This window comes from Doryrhamphus excisus, chromosome 17, assembly GCF_030265055.1.
Source record: "Doryrhamphus excisus isolate RoL2022-K1 chromosome 17, RoL_Dexc_1.0, whole genome shotgun sequence".
Taxonomy (NCBI): domain Eukaryota; kingdom Metazoa; phylum Chordata; class Actinopteri; order Syngnathiformes; family Syngnathidae; genus Doryrhamphus; species Doryrhamphus excisus.
The window spans coordinates 8,314,988-8,337,395 of record NC_080482.1 but is presented as its reverse complement, the minus strand read 5'-3'; the positions used below and the strand labels follow the sequence as shown (position 1 = coordinate 8,337,395).

At 38.4% G+C, this 22,408-nt stretch overlaps 3 protein-coding genes across 4 annotated transcripts; 1 reads left to right on the top strand and 2 right to left on the bottom strand.

Moving 5' to 3' along the window:
- Nucleotides 1-62: 62 nt before the first annotated feature.
- tomm40 (translocase of outer mitochondrial membrane 40 homolog (yeast)) lies at nucleotides 63-5,566 on the top strand. Of its 2 annotated transcripts, XR_009119936.1 has the most exons (10): nucleotides 63-177; nucleotides 740-987; nucleotides 1,330-1,490; nucleotides 1,569-1,670; nucleotides 1,748-1,853; nucleotides 1,948-2,070; nucleotides 3,254-3,330; nucleotides 3,520-3,622; nucleotides 3,707-3,965; nucleotides 5,338-5,566. XR_009119936.1 is itself a non-coding variant. In XM_058053587.1 (9 exons), exons 2-9 carry the CDS (start codon nucleotides 759-761, stop codon nucleotides 3,844-3,846), a joined length of 1,041 nt encoding a protein of 346 aa, XP_057909570.1. In that variant the 5' UTR covers nucleotides 63-177; nucleotides 740-758; the 3' UTR covers nucleotides 3,847-4,268. The 2 variants fall into 2 exon arrangements, 1 of the variants encoding a protein (XP_057909570.1); XM_058053587.1 differs by lacking the exon at nucleotides 5,338-5,566 and having other exon boundaries at nucleotides 3,707-4,268.
- On the bottom strand, nucleotides 3,499-15,948 carry LOC131105452 (meprin A subunit beta-like). Its single transcript, XM_058053585.1, has 19 exons — nucleotides 14,724-15,948; nucleotides 12,957-13,058; nucleotides 12,796-12,868; nucleotides 12,689-12,710; nucleotides 12,080-12,118; nucleotides 11,968-11,990; nucleotides 11,812-11,890; nucleotides 11,559-11,676; nucleotides 11,136-11,314; nucleotides 10,814-11,029; nucleotides 9,511-9,648; nucleotides 9,187-9,417; nucleotides 8,168-8,620; nucleotides 7,070-7,243; nucleotides 6,882-6,987; nucleotides 6,782-6,820; nucleotides 4,917-4,964; nucleotides 4,794-4,838; nucleotides 3,499-4,520 (listed from the first exon to the last, which is right to left on the bottom strand). The coding sequence occupies exons 3-19, from the start codon at nucleotides 12,856-12,858 to the stop codon at nucleotides 4,442-4,444; spliced, it is 2,052 nt and encodes a 683-aa protein (XP_057909568.1). The 5' UTR covers nucleotides 12,859-12,868; nucleotides 12,957-13,058; nucleotides 14,724-15,948; the 3' UTR covers nucleotides 3,499-4,441.
- A 2,607-nt stretch (nucleotides 15,949-18,555) lies between these two features.
- On the bottom strand, nucleotides 18,556-21,087 carry LOC131105342 (apolipoprotein A-IV-like). Its single transcript, XM_058053359.1, has 4 exons — nucleotides 20,975-21,087; nucleotides 20,855-20,906; nucleotides 20,624-20,774; nucleotides 18,556-19,298 (listed from the first exon to the last, which is right to left on the bottom strand). Exons 1-4 carry the CDS (start codon nucleotides 21,050-21,052, stop codon nucleotides 18,722-18,724), a joined length of 858 nt encoding a protein of 285 aa, XP_057909342.1. The 5' UTR covers nucleotides 21,053-21,087; the 3' UTR covers nucleotides 18,556-18,721.
- Nucleotides 21,088-22,408: the final 1,321 nt, after the last annotated feature.

Genomic DNA, 22,408 nt, shown 5'->3' with positions numbered 1-22,408 from the left:
AATGGACCTGCCCTATTGCGTTTTTTAGCCAATGGTCGGAGAAGTAGGCTCGAAGCCAACCAATCAGCGACACCAATACCGGAAGTGGGCGGACGCTTGTCACAACTACTGCCACAGACGCTTGTGGTGAACTTTACCGGTGCTGAACCCCCCCCTTTCCCCTGCTGGAACCAAAACGTGAGTAGATTAATCATGTTTTTCCTTTTGTAGCTTCATAATAAAATAATGGCTTCTCGTTGTGAATGAACAACCATTGTAGACTGCATCACCGGTGATTGTATATTCAGACGGAGTGCTCTCGTTCGGACTCCACATGGCTTCGTTTCCAGTTAGCTAGGTAGCTAGTTTGCTAACGCTAGCTAGCTTTAGCCGCCTGGGGTTAAATGAGTTATTGCGAGTGTTAACCTGTGGCCATACCAGTACGTGGGAATTTAGTAACTACCTATAAATTAAACTGCATGGACGTCAACCGGCGTGGTTCACTTATACTTGCTAGTAACTGACAAAATCGGGCCTTAGCTTAAGCCAAACCGCTACACTGTTAACTGCATGGCCAGTTAACTGCATTAGCTCCCTTGTGCTAATGTTTCCTTAGCTAACTGTGCCCTTTGTGGAATTGTGTTCAGAGTCAATGCCAGTGTCTCTCTAATTAAGCTTTTAAAGGATTAACTCAATTGTTGTGGGTATTGCCTACTATATGACAAGTCATTTTACCCTCCACTGACTTCTTTTCTTTCAGTCTGTTATAGCCTCAGAGTATGGGCAGTGTGCTGGCTGCCACCTCCCCAAGTCCCACCCCAGCCACGGCTGGTGGTGGTCAAGGGGTCCCGGGGTTGGTTTCGGTACCCCCGGGGTTCACCATGCCATCAGTGTCCTCCGTCCCTCCGTCATTGTCATCGTCTTCATCTGAGCTGCAGATCACGGACGCGACAGAGTCCCCGCTCCCGAACCCGGGCACGTATGAAGAGTGCCACCGCAAATGTAAAGGTAAAGATCACCTCATTTGTGTGAGCACTGTCAAATTACTGTGGCGCTAAAGTTGCAAACAATGCATTCCAAGGTACAATTTTCCATCTGTTTTGTTATAAAAACTGCCCAAAACTAAATAATGGAACTAGTTGATCTAGTCATGGTCAAACTCTCCTCATTCTACAGTGGTTCTATGCTATAATTAATATTATGAATGCTAATACAAGTGTAAAAATAAGTTAATTCCTGTTAATTAGATCTACACTATCCGTTCGACTTTCAAGTTGTTGCCAGTGGAAATAAAAGAAATGTAATTAATCTGCTCCAGCGTTAAAATGTCCTCAACTTGTTCTGTTTCAGAGGTTTTCCCTATACAGATGGAAGGTGTGCGGCTAGTTGTCAACAAGGGCTTGAGTAACCACTTCCAGGTCAGCCATACTGTCACCCTCAGCACACTGGGGGACTCCGGTTACCGATTTGGGTCCACCTACGTAGGCAGTAAACAGACAGGACCAGCAGAGGTATCGTTTTTGTTGGACTACCAGCGACAATTTTTAGGCGATTGTTTCTCAAACTGAACATGATTTTGCTCTCTTTAGTCATTCCCTGTCATGGTGGGTGATATGGACAACACGGGGAGCCTTAATGCTCAAATCATCCATCAGCTTAGCACAGCCGTCCGCTCCAAAATAGCCATCCAGGTAACACACACACACATGCAGCACATTGCAATGGTTTAACGAGTTCAGTCAGTTATGTCGGTTTGTTTGTTTTCCAGACTCAGCAGCATAAGTTTGTGAACTGGCAGTGTGACATGGAGTACCGTGGTGCCGACTTCACCTCTGCGGTGACGCTGGGAAACCCAGATATACTCGTAGGCTCAGGTTGATTTCTTTTTTTCTTTGAATACCTTTTGGGGATCTGTGTGCTGCTGCTTGCTTGTCTTGAAAGCTGATATTCCTGTTTGGTCTTCTTCAGGCATTGTCGTGGCCCACTATCTCCAGTCAATTACACCTTCGCTAGCTCTGGGTGGTGAACTTGTATACCACCAGAGACCAGGCGAGGAAGGAACAGTCACCTCCTTCTTGGGCAGGTACACAGGTAAATGACTACTTGATAAAGTCACTCCCAGCAAGTATTTTTTTTACGAAGAAGTCTTCAAACAAAACTATCCATCTATTTTTAATGCCACTTATTCTCACTAGGTAAAGTAAAGTATTTTATTTATATCTAATATAAGAAAAACCTTACACTTTCCATAATACAATTGACATGTTATGATTATACAATTAGAATTTTTCATTGTAATAATGTTAAATTTTAGGAACATTTTCGTTTTATGTGGAAAGTCATGATTTTTCTGAATACAATTTTCATTTTACCAAAAGGAAACCAGTATTTTATTACAATATAGTTGGTATTTTTCCTTTTTTAATTTATTTAATGTTATTTTTTTATTATGACAGACTTTGTATTTTAAGATTTAAAAAGCTGTAGTATTACATCAAAATTTTGGATTTTTCTTAAATATAATTTTTGGGAATAAGGTGCAATTTTATGTCAGTAAAGTAACTAAAGTCACTTTTTACAACAATGGAGAAACAGTTTTATGATTATAAAAATGTAAACACTGCAGCAGAAAAGTCTACATTTTCTTTGAAAGTTGCTTTACTATGACAAAAATATATTTTTTTGTGGCTTGTGGCGTACATTTCAAGAACAAAATTCTGATTGAATAAGGTCACGATGAGGTAAATCTAGTAACTTTATAATAAGAAGTAATGAAAAAAAACAAATATTTAAATTAGTTTGATTTGAAACATTTGTATTAAACACAAAAATAGAAATCAGACATATGAGTTTTGTAATGTTTGGCTTTGTGTTCATGACGTAAAACTGCACTTTTGGGGGAAATTTGCCCATCATTCACAATGTTTATGTGAAACGTGAAGATATTTCTTTCCCCCTTTTCTGTACATTATAACACAAGAAAATGAGTTAATATGCTAATGTTAATGACTATGAAGCCCTTTAAAAAACCCTCTAACAACGTTGCACTGTGATATACATGCTGTGATCATGTATTAACACATACACTGATGATAACATGTAATAATTGCAGTATCTTGCCATATTTTGATTCAAAACACAAAAGGGAAAGAAGTACGTATATTGTATTGTGAATGCTGGGCAAAATTTTCCCCGAAAGTGCAGTTCCCCTTTAACAAAATATCCACAGTATGTGGTAGATGATATGCAAGTCGATAATTTCCATTGTTCTCAGGTGACAATTACATTGCCACGCTGACTCTGGGAGGAGCAGGATGCCACGCTACTTACTATCATAAAGCCAACGATCAGGTTGGTACTCGATACCGTGTACACTTCTACACAATGTAGTAATGAGCATGTTTAATGAATACCTTTGACTGTGTCGCTCAAAAGTCAGCAGCATATCTTTGTATATTATCTTTGAATATTTGATAAAGGATCTCATTGGACTGTGTTTAATATAATATGTTTTATTGACATTTTTTGCATCCTATACAGTTGCAGGTAGGAGTAGAGTTTGAAGCCAGCACAAGGATGCAGGATACTACAACATCTTTGGGCTACCAGCTGGACCTGCCCAAGGCTAACTTACTGTTTAAAGGTAAGTAGCGTAACAATCGAAGCAACTAGTTATGTGATCAATGCAGCCAAAATATGGTTTCCCGTCTTCTTGTCCCTCCTCCAGGCTCCGTTGATAGCAATTGGGTGGTGGGGGCCAGCCTGGAGAAGAAACTATTACCCCTCCCTCTCACTCTGGCTCTGGGAGCTTTCCTCAACCACCGCAAGAACAAGTTTCAGTGTGGCTTCAGTGTCACCATCGGTTAGAGAGGTTTAGTGCTGCCCTGTCCCCCTCCCCCCCACTTCCCGCAGGAGCCAGTTCGCAGGCCTCAGCTTGAACAGGCACAGAGAAAGACACACAGGAACCTGGACTGAGTTTTTTTCCAATATTACATTCAGAGACTCTCTTTTACTACTGTGATTTCTGGGGGAAGACATGAGGGACAAAGACAACCACCAAGAAGCCGGGACTGGCCGAGCCATGCCTACATTGTGTAGCACAAATGTCTTTACTTTATGGCGTATTAAAAAAAACAAAACAAAACCGGAGGATAGCAAGATGTACTATGTCGGAAAGGCATCAAGGCGATGCATGAGAATGTGATGTGAAAATCAAAACAGTGGTTAGACATAATATATGGTGATCATGTGTGATGGATGGAAATAAATGTGGTTACTTTTTTTTTTAACGCAGCGTGTACTGGTCTTTCCAGGTCGAGGAAGGGTTGAGTTTGAATTGTAAAGACTCACAAAGAAGATTTCTTATAAGCAAGAACAAAATCGCAACTTCCTCCACCAAAAAGCTGTCATATTGCAGGTATGTCTTCTTTTCTCAGATGCAGTTATTTCACTGTGCCAACTGTCAATGCAATAGAAGCACCAGGATCAGCAAGAAGACGAGGGCAGGGGAGGAGGCCATGTTGGGACTGAAGCCAAAAATGCTGCAGTGGGAGAAACGTACATGCAAAGAGATTACTTTCTAAGGTAAGTACTAGTATGTACAGTATATTACCACCATACATACAATTGAATCATTATTTGGATACATATGTAGTATACCTTAACAGCAACGTAACACTTAATTCAGTACAAAATTAGTATTCAAATTGTCTTCAAGTTGTATACAGTACTGTATTACCAATATAAAATGTGACAAACTGAAAGATGGTACTGCTGTAAGCTACATGGTGCTGTGAAAACGGTCATCTTCATACCTTTTGTCGTCTGTGGAGTGAGGAACGGGAAGGGTCGTGGGTTTTCTGTGGAAAATATTCAGTTATTTAATTTATGTATAGATTATAAAATTATGCATTATTATGTAAATGGATGGTAAATACCTTGGGTCACCTGTGGGGACAGGACGTGGGGTGGTGGTGTTTGTAACGCTGTATGAAACAATGTAGTAATTATATAAAATTGTCATTTTACAAAATGAAGGTGTAATTTTCATCTGAATAAAGTTGTAATATTAATAATTCCAGAAAAACATTAATTTGAACTTGCCAAGCTGTTCTCATTTTCTCCAAAATTAGTATTCAAATTTTCTTAAAGTAACTTGCATATACAGTAAATACAGTACAGTGTTTCCAATAGTGTTGCTGTTGCAATTACGCCTTCTTACCAGTAGAGGGCACTGATTTGGGAGTTATAACTTAATCCATAATTCAGATGAAAGAAGCCTCTATCACTGTATATCGCTCTTTCATAAATGCCAGGTGAGTTAATGTGTTTAAACTGAACCGACACTGATTTTGATCAGCACATTCAGTGACTTTTTGAGTTATTAGCGGTTGTAGTAATATTAGTGGTGGAAATACATTGAAGCACCATTATTAGCTGTTTGCTAATGTGAGCCAAGCACTCCTGTACATGTAGTTTACTTATTAAAAGCGAATCATTTCTTTGTATTTTCTAGATTCGGTATAATACTGTAGTTGTAACACATTTTATACTGCATGTAAATTGAGAGTAATGAAATGTTTTACGACTTTAAAGCGCCATGCTGCTGTGAACTACATGGTGCTGTGAAAAAGGGCATGAAATATTGGCATTTTCATACCGCTTGTAGTCTATGGAGTGAGGAACGGGTAGGCTAGTGGGTTCTCTGTGGAAAATATTAGTCATGAAAAGATGATAAAATGGTGCAATATTATGTAAATGTATTGTAAATACGTTGGGTCATCTGTGGTGACAGGACTTGTGATTGCAGCGCTGTTTGAAAATTTTACAAAAATGAAGGTAGAATTTTATCAGAATAAAGACGTAATATTAGTAATTCACAAGACAATAGTTCTCATTTTTGCAAGGGAAAAGTCATTTTGCAGAAATGTAACATATAATTTAACAAGAATTAAACAATATAAGAACATTTTATTAAATTTTTTTTTTGATTTTTTTGGAAGAATACAATTGTTTTACCAGTTGGACAATTTATTTTATGCAGGAAAAGTCATAATTTATCAGATTTAATTTTTAATATTGTGAGGCAAGAAAATCATATCACCAGTAATTTATAATTTTACTTAAATAGGGTCATTACAAAAACAGTTTTTAAAGGGGACCTATTATGCTCATTGTTTGGCCCTTTGTATTGAGTTGTGGATGCCTATAGAGCAGCTACACACAATAACCAGTGCACAAAGCATTCTAGTTCTTCCAGAATCTGCACCTATTCAACTGTATATCTTTGGATTTTGTGGTTGCCTCAAACGGTCTGTTTTTAATGTATTCCACTCAAGGCACTCCCACTCTGCTGTGGTTGGTCACACTAACTAGTACTTAAAAGGAGTTCCGGTTTGTGCCGCTAGCTGTGTTGAAATGCTGTTGACACATTAAAATGCATTTCTTTAGCTAATAGGGAATCACAAACTCCAACCACGTGTGCCTGATGGTGGCGTCATTAGGAATTGTAATCAAATGTGGCTTTGCTAGCAAGTAAACAGAGGACAGAGTACATAGCTACAGCCATGCCCATATAAGGAAGCCCCTTCTGTGACATCACAAACGGACAGTTTTAAGACGAGTGTTTTGAGCCATCCCAAACTTCTTTCAGGGCTCACTTCCAAATGCGCAAACGTCATTTTCTGAAACTTTGGCATCGTTTAAAGCAAGAATACAACATTCTTTTATGAGAACGTCATGAAAAATGTTTTCTAATTTTAATATTTAAATGAATCATAGTGTTTCTGTTAAATGTAAATACCTTGTGATGACAGGAAGTGGTGGTGTGGTGGTTTCAATGCTGTGGAAAAACATGATAATCATGAAGTTGTCAGTGTATGCTCCAACAATGTCCTACCTACCGTGAAGAACATGGACCATCACCCTGGTCCTTAGGAGGATGTGTGACGACCACTGGTCCAACTTTAGGACATGGCAGAGCGTGTCCATCCACCAGAGGACTAATGTCTAACAAAAAATATATAATTTTTGAATTGATGGTACTTAGATGAGGACAATGGATCTCCAAAAAAAAAAGATGCTGGCATGCCTTCGAAGCTGAAGCTCAAAACGATGCTTCCTCCCTTGAGGAAGTCTCTGGTCTTCATTTGTTCCAAAGTGGCAAACTTGGACCAGCCGAGCATTGGACTGACGAACATAATTTTATTGTTCTCATCGACATGGATGACGCCATTCTTACGGGGGTCGTCCCAAACGTATGTGCCTGTTTATACAAAATATGAGAATTTATAAGCAAATAATTGAATCATTGTTGCTTTACTAGCTAGTCGGTGCACCTATTAAATTTGTGTGCATATCTTGAGAAATATATATATATTAGAACATTTTTGCAAATATGTTATATAGCCAACTAGATGTTTTTTTTAATTTATTCTAGACGAGATATTTACAATTACAATTGTATAAGATGAGACAAAAAAAGAACACCTCGAACTTTGGTGTCAATTTGGATAAAAGTGCATTTTTTTTCCGCATGAATGCCCCATGCATACATCAGACTTTGCTACACTAAGAAGTAATCTGGACAGTACTGTTCTAGTTGTTAGTTATGAAAAACATTATTTTTTTTCCATTCACTGTGTTTTTTGTTTGTTTTCTTTTACAGCCCATTGCAGCCAAGTGAAAGAGTTAGCCATGGCATCCAACAGAGAGAAGTACTGTGAAAGAAGATTTCCATATACAGTACTACTGCTTCCATCTACAGGAATGGGATGGACTAGTATCAGGTACAGTACACGCATGTTTTCGGTTTGCCATTTGATCCCCCACATTGTCTCTGATATCTTAATTCGGCTTAAAATTTTAAATTATTCATTTTTTTCATAACTTCTGTGACTTGATGGTGTCATCTGCAGGGTATAACGTGTGCTGCAGCAATCAATCCAGCAGAGGGCACTGTTTCACTCCATTCATTCACATTATACAGCAGGAAGATGCTTTGAGAAGACATGATGTGTAACTGTACCGTTTGTATAGTATGTGCCTGTAATTGTGTCTTAAATCTGGAAATGACTGTGAAAGGCATACTATGGGATGGTTGAGTCTTGGAAAGTAACCCATGTGAATAGCGGTGATAAACCGACCTTGGTGTAGGTCTACTGAAGTACATTATTTTTTTGGAACTTACCATCTGGATACATCCAGTTCGGGTCGGAGGTTACGGTTCTCTGCTTTGACATTTGCAGCTGGATTTCAGGGTTCTGATCAATCATTTGGACCGTCATGTGCCGATGAGGGCAAGGCCACTCCAGCTTGTCATCGTGACTTCCGTTCAAGAGCTGCATGAACACCCCGATGTGTGTTTTATAGAGGGTGGTTCCTACGCGATAAGCGTAGCCCCTCCTTGAGTACTGCCTGGGGCTGTATATGGAGGTTCCAGACGAGCTGCTGCTGAGAAGCTTCTCCATGTCATTGATCTGCAGCGTCACATGAGGGCACTCTGTCTGTGACAGGTTGATGTCATCGAGGGAGAAGCCGCCATCAGATTTCCCTGCACCTTTCTGGACTTGAAACTCCACCTGGAAATGCTTATGAGCATTCAGGGAGACGTGCTTGATCTGCCAGTGAGATGTTGTGGTACCTGGGGGCAAAACGTTTATTTATAATATTTATAATAATAATAATACAGAGTACCAATTTAGTTGCAAACAAACTAAGTACTGTATCCCATAGTACTTAGACAGTGTTTCCTCACTCTATTGCGCTTGACCTTTTGCAGACTTTTTTTTAGTACAATTTTAGAACTAAATTGTTTTTTTTGTTTTTTTTACAGGGTATTAATGCTGTTACAGGCCAAGCCTGGCCCTTATAAGAAGAATTGCGCTGTGGTAAGTTTGATGTAATAATGTAGTTATATTTCACAAAATATACCTTTTTAAAATATTTTTTTTATTAAAGAAAAAATCATTTATTTATAAATCAATATTGGCAGAAAAATCTGGCATTATTTTGGTTTGGTTTTAAATCCCAAAAATCCAAAGTTGAGAGAAAAAATATTCAATATAATTATATACAAAAAAGTACATAAATACATAACATAAAATTTTTATATATGATATTATATATAATATATAATGGAACAGTTAGAGATACATTATTTTGTTGTATTGATGATTTATGAATATGTTTTTTTTAATCTGCATTTACCAGTGATCTGTCCCACCAGGCTGAGACGTCCTTTCAGGTCGTCCTCATTGTCAAACTCCCTCATCCAAATGTTCAGCTGGTCCGACTGACTCCCATTATGGTAATAGTAAAACTGGAGGCACTGGATGTGACATTCCCTGCTGGGTGTCATCCTCCGGGTCTCCAGCCAAGCGGAGTCCCCTTCCTTGCCTGACGCCGTGCTGGCATGCATGAAGTAAGCTGGCTTCCCACCTGCAACATTGTAATGAATGAGAGCCAATGCATGTGAGTGTATTTCACTGTGCAGTCATTTTTAGCTTTATTATTATCTTGCAGTGGGCAGACCTGTGTGGTCAGAGTTGGGGCCGCCGGCAACCTGCGACACCATTTGCCAGCCTTTGAGTCCACTCTGCGAGCACTTTGTCATCTGACACATGGTTCCATCCACAAAGCCACAGAACATCATGAAGGAAACGCTGGAGTCTGGAGGTGAGTGCACACAGAGATGAGGTTAAGGACAGGTGACCAGATTTGGGAGCAATAAATTAGTTGAGTGCAATTTTGCACAAGGGCTCATGGTGCAGTGCACCACTTAAGGGTCAGCAGATGGCATGAGTGCCAAGAAAGGTGGTTACTTTGTATTTTGTCATCATTTACTTGCAAAATTAATGGTGCTATATGCCTTGGTTATAGTTTTTTTTATGGGAGCTTTAACCCTAAAAGTGTATATTATGCCCAAAGTTTAACTTTGAAATGTTCATACTTACGAAATTTGTCTTTTTAAAAAAAAAAAAAAAAGAACATTTTACACTTAAACAGCATAGTGTTTAAAAATATATATCATTATATAATATTATATATATATATATGTATGTATATATATATTTTTTTTGCATTTTTGGTCAAGTGGGAAAAAAAGGTTCTCATTCCGTGTGGAAGTGGTACTGTGAGTAAATTAACTCGATAGACGTATGTCCCTGCATAGTGTTTAAATATATATATATATATATATATATATTCTTTGCATTTTTGCTAAAAATAATCAGTGATCATTGTTGTGTTTTACTATGGCATATTAGTCAAAAATATTGAAAGGCAAGTCAATGTATATGTAGTATTCTGGTCACTAGACATCAGTAATATGACAAAGTACATTAGATTACATCACCATTCACAATGCATGCGGACTGGCACATGCCATGGCTGAGGTTGAGTGGAAAAAAAAAAGGTTCTCATTCTGTGTGGAAGTGGTACCGTGAATAAATTAGTTCAATAGACGTATGTCCCTGCAGAGATCCTGTAGCCTGCACAGTGTGATGTAAACACAGAATAATATGAGTGTAAAAGTAAATAGGCTGTTATTTTGAAAATATTCTGTTAATATTCAACCCTGCTTTGCACAAATTTACTTATCGCTGTGAGGTCTGGAACCAGTTAACCACAATAAACAAGGGAAGACACTACAGTATATTTGAACATGTTCTGTGACTCGACATGCCTCTTTAAGGAAATATTCAATAGTAATATTAATATATTTATAACAATATAGGCTAAAATAAATTGGTTAATATATGCAAGTACAGTCAGAAAAGTTGTAAGCAACTTTGGCATTGCTAAAGTTAGCTCGGCAGGTTTAAGAAATACGTACTGCACTTATAGAGCAGGTTCAGCTCCTGCACATCCTTGGGACTCATCTCTAGTCTTTGGCCAATCACATCCTGGAACGTGGGGTCATTGGTGGTAATTGTTGGGATGTTTTTATTCCTACTGAATGCGCCTTTCGCATAATGCATCACGGACCAGTAGTCATAAGGGACTCCATGGGTGATGCTGTTCTTTACTTTTCGGAAATTTATCTCTTTACCTGTGTTAAACACATTATGCATTAGTTATTATATTATCATCACCATTTACTGTCAGTGTGTCCATTTCATACAGTATTTTTCATAGAACAAAAACAAATCTGGAACCTTTTTCGATGTTTTCGAAATGAATGGTCACATAGTCATCTCGGTCCGCTCTTCCTTGTTCGTGGTAAAAGCCAAGGGCGTGAAGAAACTCGTGTTCCACAGTGGAAAGTCCGTCACAGCCTTGTCCAATGGAGAGGTCCTGTCCATTGGCCACTGCCCGCCCCACATGTGAGGTACAGCTACAAAGACGGGCAAGGGAATATGATAATGACACATTTATCACTATTCAGTACTGTTTATTAAAATACAGCTTATTATTAGCATTAGCATTTTGATAATACACAATATGTCCAATTTTAAAAATGGGTCTGAAAAATAACAGCAAACAGAATAATATTTGATGTGTTGTTCAAACGATGCATTTCATCTTTTACAACAATGAGAAATAGTAATAAACATGAAGAACATACAGAGAAATCTTACCCCTTGCCTTTTTTCACAGAAATGTAGTATTTCTCAGTATTCCTAGGTTTGAAGTCAATGCATGACTTGAGCCTGAAATGCTCAAAAGCTTGAAGGGTGACTCCTTTAGCATTCATATCTAAAAAAAAAAGTTAACATTTAATTGCATTTGGTAGTTGAATAATTCTAATATTTTGGTTGTGTGGAGGACTGTTTACATAGTTAAGTCACACAATGTTTATTTTGAGTAATTTAAAGAGAAAACAATATTTACCAAGGCCTTTATCCAGCACATAAGGTACAGGAGAAGTCCACAACCGGCTCTCGGAATAAACAGCACTCCTTTGTATTTGCTGTGGCCAATATAAATAACAATGGAGAAAATATGCATTTCTTTTTTTTTTTACGTATTGATCAATAATATACTCACCACAATGTCATCATATTGTAAGTCTAAGAAAAATAGGATACAGGTCAATATTGAATCTTTGGTTGGAAGATGGTTACCGGCTTAAACTGAGGTTTGAACATGCCAACTTTACCCTTGTTTGCTTCCATAATGTCTTTCTCTTCACCCATTTCTACAGTAAAAAAAAAACACATGACATTTGAACAAGCATATAATGTATAATAGCAAATGTATTTGACTAATATATATATATAATATATATATATATATAAAAAGAAGCGCTAGGCCTTTTACAAATACATAATGTACTAGTTGAATAACAGTCGGCATTAGCCTGTGTATTATCACTTTCAGCCCATACTGTACGTATTATGTCATGTTCTGACTGGTTTATCCCTGCCAGTGTACATTTTTTTACATTTTTTCAATCAAGCAGACATTTTTACAGATTTTGGAACTCAGGTGCACACATAAGGCACATGGGATTATAAGGCACATTGTCATTTTTTTGAAAAAATTTAAGGCTTTTAAGTACGCCTTAAAATGTGGAACATATGGTATAATGTATCTAATTTCAGATTTAATAATTTAAAAAATAAAAACTTCAAACAAAATGTGCCACTTAATTTTGCATAGATATAACATTTATTTAAAAACTAATAAAAAATAAGAAATATACATTATATACAATAACTGCACTCAAAATACATGTTAAAAAAAAACAGAAATAAAAATGACTTACCCACGATCGTTGAGGAAGAAATCTGTTCAAAGTCAAATGTAATGTATCAGAGGCAATCAAATTTAACTGTCAATTTTTGGGGGAAATAAAGTAGCACAAAATCTTACATTGATTATAGGCAAGCCTGTTGAAACCATCAAGTTCACCAGCAGGAAAATGAAGCCTTTCATTTTAAGAAGTCTAAATAAAACATAAACCCCATGAGAACCAATTGACTTACACTGACATCTACTCATCACTGAATGTCATGCAGTATCTGCTACCTTACCTCTCGTACCTCTGCTACCTTGATTGTCCAAATGAGCTGGAGGAGAACTTATAAGGCCTCCCTTGGTACCCGCTGCATCATTGTATCCTTTGTCACATGCACCTGTTGAAAACGACACAATGTCTAAAACATTCCAAACATGCATATAGACATCATCTTAAATGATCCATGACCATTAATGGTTGTGATGGTGCCCAGCAAAGAGAAAGGTGAACTGGCCAATAAGATTATGTAACGTGTTCCAACTCAGTATTTCTCAATGCCAGATGATTACGAACGTAATGACATTGTGCTCAACAACAAAGCGCTGCAAAAAGAAACTTGTTGATCCTGACTAATTGAATGATCTGTCATTAAGCAATAATCCTCTCTGGATGCCATCACCCAAGGGACTATCATAGTTCATAGTTAGGACACCAAAAGTTGGAATAAATAAGATTAATTCATTCATTTTCTACCGCTTATCCTTACGGGAGTCGCGGGGGGTGCTGGAGCCTATCCCAGCTGTCTTCGGACGAGAGGCGGGATACACTCTGGACTGGTCACCAGCCAATCACAGGGCACATATAGACAAACAACCATTCACACTCACATTCATACCTATGGACAATTTGGAGTCGCCAATTAACCTAGCATGTTTTTGGAATGTGGGAGGAAACCGGAGTACCCAGGAAAACAGATTTGAACCCTGATCTTTCAGATCTGACTGTGTGGCCAACATGCCAAACCACTAGGACACTGTGCACATACATAAACCTCAAATAATCAATCTATCCAATGAGAATCATCCATGGTATGACTATTTTGACAACCGAACACACTATTTTGCATATATTATGCAATATATGTCATACTATTACGCATATGATTATGAGTACCCGGAGAAAACCCACGCATGCACGGGGAGAACATGCAAACTCCACACAGAGATGGCCGAGGGTGGAATTGAACTCGGGTCTCCTAGCTGTGTGGCCTGCGCGCTAATTACTCTTCTGCCATGCAGTCAAAATAAATAAGATGTTAAAATGAATTTTTATTTATTTTTTTTACTCTCTCTGTTATTACTTTTTTTATAGTCTCTGGTACATATTCACCCCCAGTTGAAGGAAGGGGCAGAATGTTGGAGTACATTCAGTGTTCCAACCTGCCCCTCTTTCTGCTAAACTACTTGTTGGTAACATATGTAAGTATGAAGACACATGGTAGTGGTAATGGTTTTATTTCATTTGAACATGCGTCAGATGACAATTGAATGCATCACATAATCAGTTCACAGTTCCACATGTCCAAAAGGAGTAGGAAGAAGCAAAGCTTATTAAATCCTACCCCTCCATCTGGTACTTTTACAATCAGTAACTGTTACATTTGTTCACTTCCTGCTTTCCTAATAGTTTTTTGTTGTTGTTGTCATGTACCAAAGTATGAGGTGATATGACCATACAATTACATAATGATACAATGACACATTGTAGTTGATTCATCAAGATAACTAACTAGGTTTTTGTCAAAATATATATCACTGTGAAAAATCTTCCAACATTCCAATGTACATTTCAGTAGGTAAATGCAACAAATACCAGCCAAACCCTTCCTTTTTTCCCCACATTTGTTCCTTTCATTATGCTAAACCATGCATTCAGCAGACTTCAACCCATATGTAAACAAGCTGGGTTTCCCAGTATACACACGATACACAAACACTACCGCTAGCATGAGCACATTTAAAAACTTGATAAATGTAATCCATTTGAATTATTGGAAACTTACCAACATAGTTGTCATGTAAAATGCATCAGTGGTATTGTATACTGCATTTGCCCCAAACAGGGAGGAGTTGGAGAAAATATATTAAAAAAAAAAAACAAGATGACAATATTTGGTCTCAAAACTGGTTCATCTAGCTTTTGTGATGGCAACATTACGTCACAACCTGATATAAAATGGTTATGAAAAGTATTCACCTCAATTGGAGTCTTTTATTTCTTTAGAAATGACATGTGATTTGACTTTTTGGAAATTAATTTAGGGTTATGTCAGCAACCTTTAGTGTCAAAAGAGACATTTTGCCTCATCCTTCACTAAAAACAATAGTCTGTAGCCATAAAACATTACACAGCTTCTAAACTACTCTAATAGTTTTAATAAATAGAGTAATTTTTTAAATGTATATGGGCCTCAGTGCATAAACCGTTTCTTCTCTCAACACCCTTTGAGTCAGACAGTCCATCCTTCCAGCTTTAAATATGTGTTCAATGTAATGTGTTGTTTAATATGGAAAAGGAAATGAAATGGAACTTAAAAGTGTAAAGGACCTTTTTAGCACACTCGTCGCTAGCGTCTGATCTGGGGTCAACATCAAGTGTATTGCTGGTTACATAACTTCCATTATGACCGGTGCACAAAAAGACGATGATGGATGTTGGCTGTCTATGTGGGGTCATTGTTTTGGGGTTTTTTTTTCCCACAATAGTCGAGTATCTCAATTAGAGTGGATGTCTGTCAGCCTCGAAGAAAAAAAAAAAAGAGTTGACGTGTCGTTCATACCCATTCAACATGTTCCCATGGTGCCGTGTGAACATGTTGAAAGGTTCAGTCGAGTGTTTGAAACATCAGGAAAGTGTAAGACGTACAACTGGAGGACTTTACTCGTTCACATCAGTTTGCACAGCATCATTACACCAACTTTTAGGAGTATGATTCTTGCATACGGTGAGAAAGGTCCCAGGTTTCAATTCCGAATGAATTGTAGTTTTGTGCTGTATGAGCATGCGACAATTCATGACTACTGCAATAATTGTCTGTGCACTTTTAGCTCATCACCACTAGATGGCAACATAGCCTTCTGTTAGTGTACCACCCACAACTGTAAACTCACATTTTATTTGAAGTTGATGATTGCAGGGACTGTAGCAATGTATGATTCAACATGAAATGGGAAAAATGCTGCAACCACATACAGTAAATGCTGCCACATACTATGTCAGGCTACTGGAGTCACATCAGTCTTTAAAAAATTTTTTTTCTTTAAAAAGTTTCTGTTTGTGACGTCCCAGCCAAAATGGCACCGCTTCAGAAAAACACCCTGGGGCCGCAGGTCAAAAATCACCACTTAATTTCACTTCTATTTCATTGTTGTTTATCTACGACTGGAGTATGACAGAGACATTTTGTTGTCGCCTACCTTAGGTTTTTTTCTGTAAAGTTGCAGCATTTCTGTTTTGGGGGTTTGTGTGTGTTTTTGGTATTTGCAGCATTTTTCCCGTAGTGTTTGTTTTGATTGTGTGTTTTTGGTTTGGATCATTCCTCTTTGGAGCAGGTTTTGCCCTTGTCAGCCACCGTAGTAGATGAACAGGAAAAACTGTTCAGGTTTTCGTCTAACCACCAACCAGCTATACAACTAGCAATACTGACAACTAAACAATCAATGAAGTGCAAAAAGTTAATTTCCTGGAGTTCTGGCTACTCCAATAATGCAAAGAGACAATACACCATATAAAACCTTCCCCTAGATATATTCCAAATAAATAGTTTTGAACATATCCACATCCCGTAATCATCCTGTGTGGGCGCAAGCACAAACAAGGCGGAACAACAAGAGTATCTCTTGTCATCTGCTGATTACAAACCAGACCGCAGTCGTCCATTTACAAACTCTTATCTACATCCAAACGACTCAAACCCATCGCCATAAAATGGAGCTACAAGACGCATCTTGTTGAAAGAGAGAACACAGGAACAAAAACAACCCCCCTCACCCTCCTCCCTTACTTGATCACAGACATCCATCTTGGCTCCGGGATTAGAAAGTGGCCTATGGCTTTCTTTTATGATACCTTATGGCATTGATGTTGTGATTAGTACTTCAAGAGGGCAAGACATGTCGGAGCACGGTGACTTGACATCAAATCAGTCTTGTTTGTGGTTGACTCTTGGAATCACGCCTTACAATTTATCAGGAAAGTACAAAATGTGGCCTTTACAAACCCAAACCCTGCCCCCCCCTATTTGAACTCTGTTGGAACTCCTCTACTCTAATCCCTTACAACTGAGCTATAACTATAACTCCTAACCTACACTAAGGTGACCCAAACCTCTGACCTCTTCACCCAGTCCTAACACTGACCCCAATTCTAAGCCGTAATCCAAACCCCGTCCCCACAACCCTAACCCACCCTGAGCCACGAACCACAATCCCATGATGTTTTTGTAGCCTTATATGCCATTAAGGTCAAATCGGTCCAAAAAACAACAATGTCCCAGACCATAAACTTAATTTTACATTTATTATCTATGAAATTATATAACTTTACAAGATTTCGTCAAGATTTCTTATTTCAATTTACTATATTTATGGTAATGGTTTTATTTCATTTGAGCATGCATCAGATTACAATTGAATGCATCACATAATCAGTTCACAGTTCCACATGTCCAAAAGGAGTAGGAAGAAGCAAAGCTTATTAAATCCTACCCCTCCATCTGGTACTTTTACAATCAGTAACTGTTACATTTGTTCACTTCCTGCTTTCCTAATAGTTTTTTTTTTTTGTCATGTACCAAAGTACGAGGTGATGTGACCATACAATTACATAATGATACAATGATACATTGTAGTTGATTAATCAAGAAAAATAAAAAAAACCCTTAAACTATATTATGGAAAGCAGGAAGTGAACAAATGCAACAGTTAATGATTCAAGCCTGAGCCAATTCAAGAAACAATACAAGCAGTTGATGTTTGCTAAATACAAGGATGAAGAGTCTTGAACCAGTCATGATGTGCTATACATATCACTATATTGACACTTACTATGGTACCCATTATGTCATTGGATGGTCATATCACCTTGCACTTCGGTACGTCACAAAAATAAAATAAAATGAAAAAAAAATATTAGGAAAGCAGGAAGTGAACAAATGTAACAGTTACTGATTGTAAAAGTACCAGATGGAGGGGTAGGATTTAATAAGCTTTGCTTCTTCCTACTCCTTTTGGACATGTGGAACTGTGAACTGATTATGTGATGCATTCAATTGTAATCTGATGCATGTTGAAATTAATTACAACTGTTACCATTACCATTTGCTATTCTGAAGTGTAACAGCTAGTGAGTTAGAGCCAGAATAAGATAAAGAACCTTCAAGGAGCAGGAATCCTTTATGTGCAGGAGTGTCATTGGACTCTGACCTTCCACGTTGGACGCACACAACATCACAACAAGACTAACTGTTATTGCAAATTGTAGGCTGAGCTTTTGACACAAATCCGTAATTATAGACGTACTGGTCATTGGTGTTGCTGACGTTTCGGCCTCTGCGTGCCGACACAGAGTGATGCATGTGGATTGTCGGCGAGCCGTGACATGTTGGATGAAATCAACAATGTGGGGCCCACGGGAGGAACAAGAGGAACTGTTGTGTAGTGCACAACATGTCAGGACGAGGCAAGCGGAGTCAAAATAATAAGACTTACCTCTCAGAGAAAACTCACAACCTTTTTTTGTATTTAAATTATTTCTAAAAGTTATTCATAGTTGCTTCTGATAGTGTGATGATAACCATAGAAATTGAAATATTAATAGAAAAGAATAGAGCTGTGTGACATTTTTGTTTGATGAGGATTGTGTTTATTACTGTTTAAATAGCAGTACAAACAATAAATAGTTGAGTAATTGAGCTTAGCAATATACATATACAATATTACATTGTGTACAATTCGGGTATTTATTTGATGAGATTCCACATTCCCAACTTTTGGTTGATGTTTAGATTCCACGGGCAAAGGACTGGTAAAGGGCCATAAGCTTTTCCTGGAGGTCCTGGGCCAGCGGGTCGAGCTTTTCTTTCAGGTCTTCAGCATAGGGGGCCACCATTTGTTGCACCAGATGGGCTGTCTGGCTCAACTCCTGCTGGAAGTTATTGGCCATGGGGGTGATGCTGTCTTGGAAGTTGACCATGTGCTGGTCCACCTTCTCCCTCAAGTCATCGGTGTAGGGTCCCAGCTGGTTTTGCAGCTGCCTGACGCTCAAATCCAGGCTGGCCTTCAACTCCTCGCTCCTCTGCATGAGGATCGCTCTCAGGGCGTCCGAATCCAGGGTGTCGGCGTAGGGGGCGAGTTCCTGCTTGAGCTGCTCCACTCTCTGCTGGATCTGGACTTTCATCTCCTCGGTGTAGGGCTCCAGCTTCTGTCTGACAGAGCTCAGCTCCTGGCTCAGCACGTTCCTCAAGATATCGGCCTCGGAGCTGATCTTGGTCATCAGGCTGTGGGCTGCCGTGGGAAGCTTCTCCTTCAGGTTGCTCACGTACTTGCTAGCCATGTCGGCACTCTCCGCCAGACGAGCGCTACAAGGTGGATCAATGAGATGCCATTAGTCCATCAAAAGAGAATGTAGAGATGCCCCGGTTGATCGGCCACCAATCAATCGGATGATTTCCATGAAAAATTCCATAGCAGAGGTGCAGCCAGGAAATCTGGCCACCTTGGAAAAACAAAAAAATTACATTGTCCCACGCCCCACACCTGCCCCGCCCCTTTATTACTTAATAATTACGTCTTTTTACGGCTTGGAATTGTCCTAACCTTTCCCCCTTCTCCCCTTGGCACTACAGGCCAACTTAGATTTTTTTTATTTATTTACATTTCATCTGTGATCGGTGTCGGCCGATTTTGCTCATGCATGACCGGTATTGGAATCGGCAGCATAAAACCCTGATTGCTGCATCCCGAGATTAACATTACACTGTAAAAAAACATGTTTTTAATAGATCAAGTCTCCATTTTGATAGTACATTTACAATAATGGTAATAGTTTTATTTCATTTGAACATGCATCAGATTACAATTGAATGCATCACATAACCAGTTCACAGTTGAACATGTCCAAAAGGAGTAGGAAGAAGCAAAGCTTATTAAATCCTACCCCTCCATCTGGTACTTTTACAATCAGTAACTGTTACATTTGTTCACTTCCTGCTTTCCTAATATAGTTTGTTTATTTAATTTTTAGTATGAAGTATGAGGTGATATGACCATCCAATGACATAATGGGTACCATAGTAAGTGTCAATATAGTGATATGTATAGCACATCATGACTGGTTCAAGACTCTTCATCCTTGTATTTAGCAAACATCAACTGCTTGTATTGTTTCTTGAATTGGCTCATCGTTGTGCATTGTTTGAGGGTCTTACTCAATCCATTCCATAGTTTGATTCCACATACTGAAATGCTATGGCTTTTTAACATAGTGCTAGCATATAAGTGTTTCAAATGTAGTTCTTCCCTGAGATCATATTTCTCCTCTCTTGTAGAGAAGTATTGGATGACATTTTTAGGTAATTGGTTATTTTTAGCCTTATGCATTATTTTACCTGTTTGAAGATGAACTATATCAGCAGGTTTAAGTATTTGTGGTATTAGAAATAAGGAGTTAGTATGTTCTCTGTAGGCGGCATTATGAATTATCCTTACCGACCTTTTTTGCAGTACATTTAGCGAGTGAAGATTGCTTTTATAGTTATTACCCCATATTTCCATACAATATGTAAGTAAGATATGGTAGAACCAGAGACAGTAAATAGACATTCAATAATGCTCAAAAATGTAGCAAAACAATAATATCAATATAGTGTACTGAGACTGTAACATTGTTTTTATCAATGCTTACTTGACTTCCTCTCCAAACTGTGACTTTCTCATCATCTGCAGGGTGTCGTCGGCTGTCTGGGTGGCCTTGGCGATGTAGTCCCAGAAGGCATCGGTCAGAACCTCCATCTGAGGCTTGGGAGCGTCCGCGTAGAAGAGGTTGGCATTGCAGCCTGAAGCATGGAGAGGTTTGATTTCTATTATTCTTTTTTTTTTTTAAAGACATCAACGGGTTATGGAGGTTGAGACTTACCAGAGAACACAGCTAAAGCAAGCACCACAAAGATCCTCATGATTGCGTCTTGCTGGAAAAGTCAACATAATTGTTAGTATGAACGTTCTTTTGAGGGGGTTGGGGGTGCAAAATCCTCACCTGCTCGTTGTTGGTCAACAGTGTATGTGTGTGAGTGTGTTTGGCTGCTGAACGTCTGTGTGCATATATACTGAGCATTCATGACAGTTGTACTCCAGGAGGCAAAGTCCAGGAGTCCTTGCCATGTTGTCACAAATAGGTCACATGATCATTGCGGTTATAATGCACAACCCATGCTTAGCCACCTTTTGGAATAAGTCACTTTAGCGAATGACAGTAGCTTTTTCCTCTTTCTATCTAAAAGCAAAGATTGGACTTCTGTAAAAAAAAAAAAAAAGTACTTAAGATATAGCGCCCATTTCTTCATGTTCGGCAGTAAATGGCGGCCAGATAATGGAAGATAACAGCGCTATGATGGTACCGCTGGACTTTGAAACAGGGTCGAGACAAGCGGGTCTTACTGTCTTTGGAATTGTCATAGTACAATATGCTATATGCTAAGTCTAAATATACATATGCTATATGTATACTATATGAAATACACCAAATTAGACTAGCACAGTGTAAGAAGAAATAGTGTGTGGCCAACAAAGTATTTTCTCTACAGGTTACATTTTAGGTCATATTTAATATTGTATCATCATACAAGGGTTTTAACTGTAAAATAAAATAATTCATGTCACTTCCGTCATCAAACTACTGTAAAACAAAACAAAAAACTCAAGTTGTCATGTTAATCTAATGTAAATAACACTTAAAGGCATATTTGTGTTGCATATGTGCTGAAATGGTGATATATTTACATTGTTTTGGTAATGGTTTTATTTCATTAGGACATGCATCAGATTACAATTGAGTGCATCACATAATCAGTTCACAGTTCCACATGTCCAAAAGGAGTAGGAAGAAGCAAAGCTTATTAAATCCTACCCCTCCATCTGGTACTTTTACAATCAGTAACTGTTACATTTGTTCACTTCCTGCTTTCCATAATAGAGTTTAAGTTTTTTTTGTTTATTTTTTTATTTTATTTTATTTTTTCGTCTTGTTTTGGTGTGTCAAGAACCGTCTTTTCCAGAACTAGCAATAAACACAACACATTTGGGTTTTTTTTGGGTTGTTGGTCTATATTTTTTGATATTGTACCACTTACTGGGTGGCAGGCTTTTGCTGTAACATTCAAGGAGACGGAGTAAGCATCCAAAAGATGCCATTTGCCATGTCAGATTCTTTGGTTTTTTATTCGGCACATTGTGAGGCTGTTTTAATGGAAAAAGGAAAATTTGGGGACCCAATGTGTATTTTCCGGAAGGTGCTTCTACCATCAGATGTCCCAACTAACTTCCCTTGACCAAAACCCGGGAAAACGCAAGCACTGATCAACAAAAAGTCCAAATCCCAAAAGACATTCGACTGTCGAACATATCTACTGGATTTCGTCTCAGAATCTTGGAACGCTAATATTAGTTTCATAGCGAAGCAGCGATCATGCTT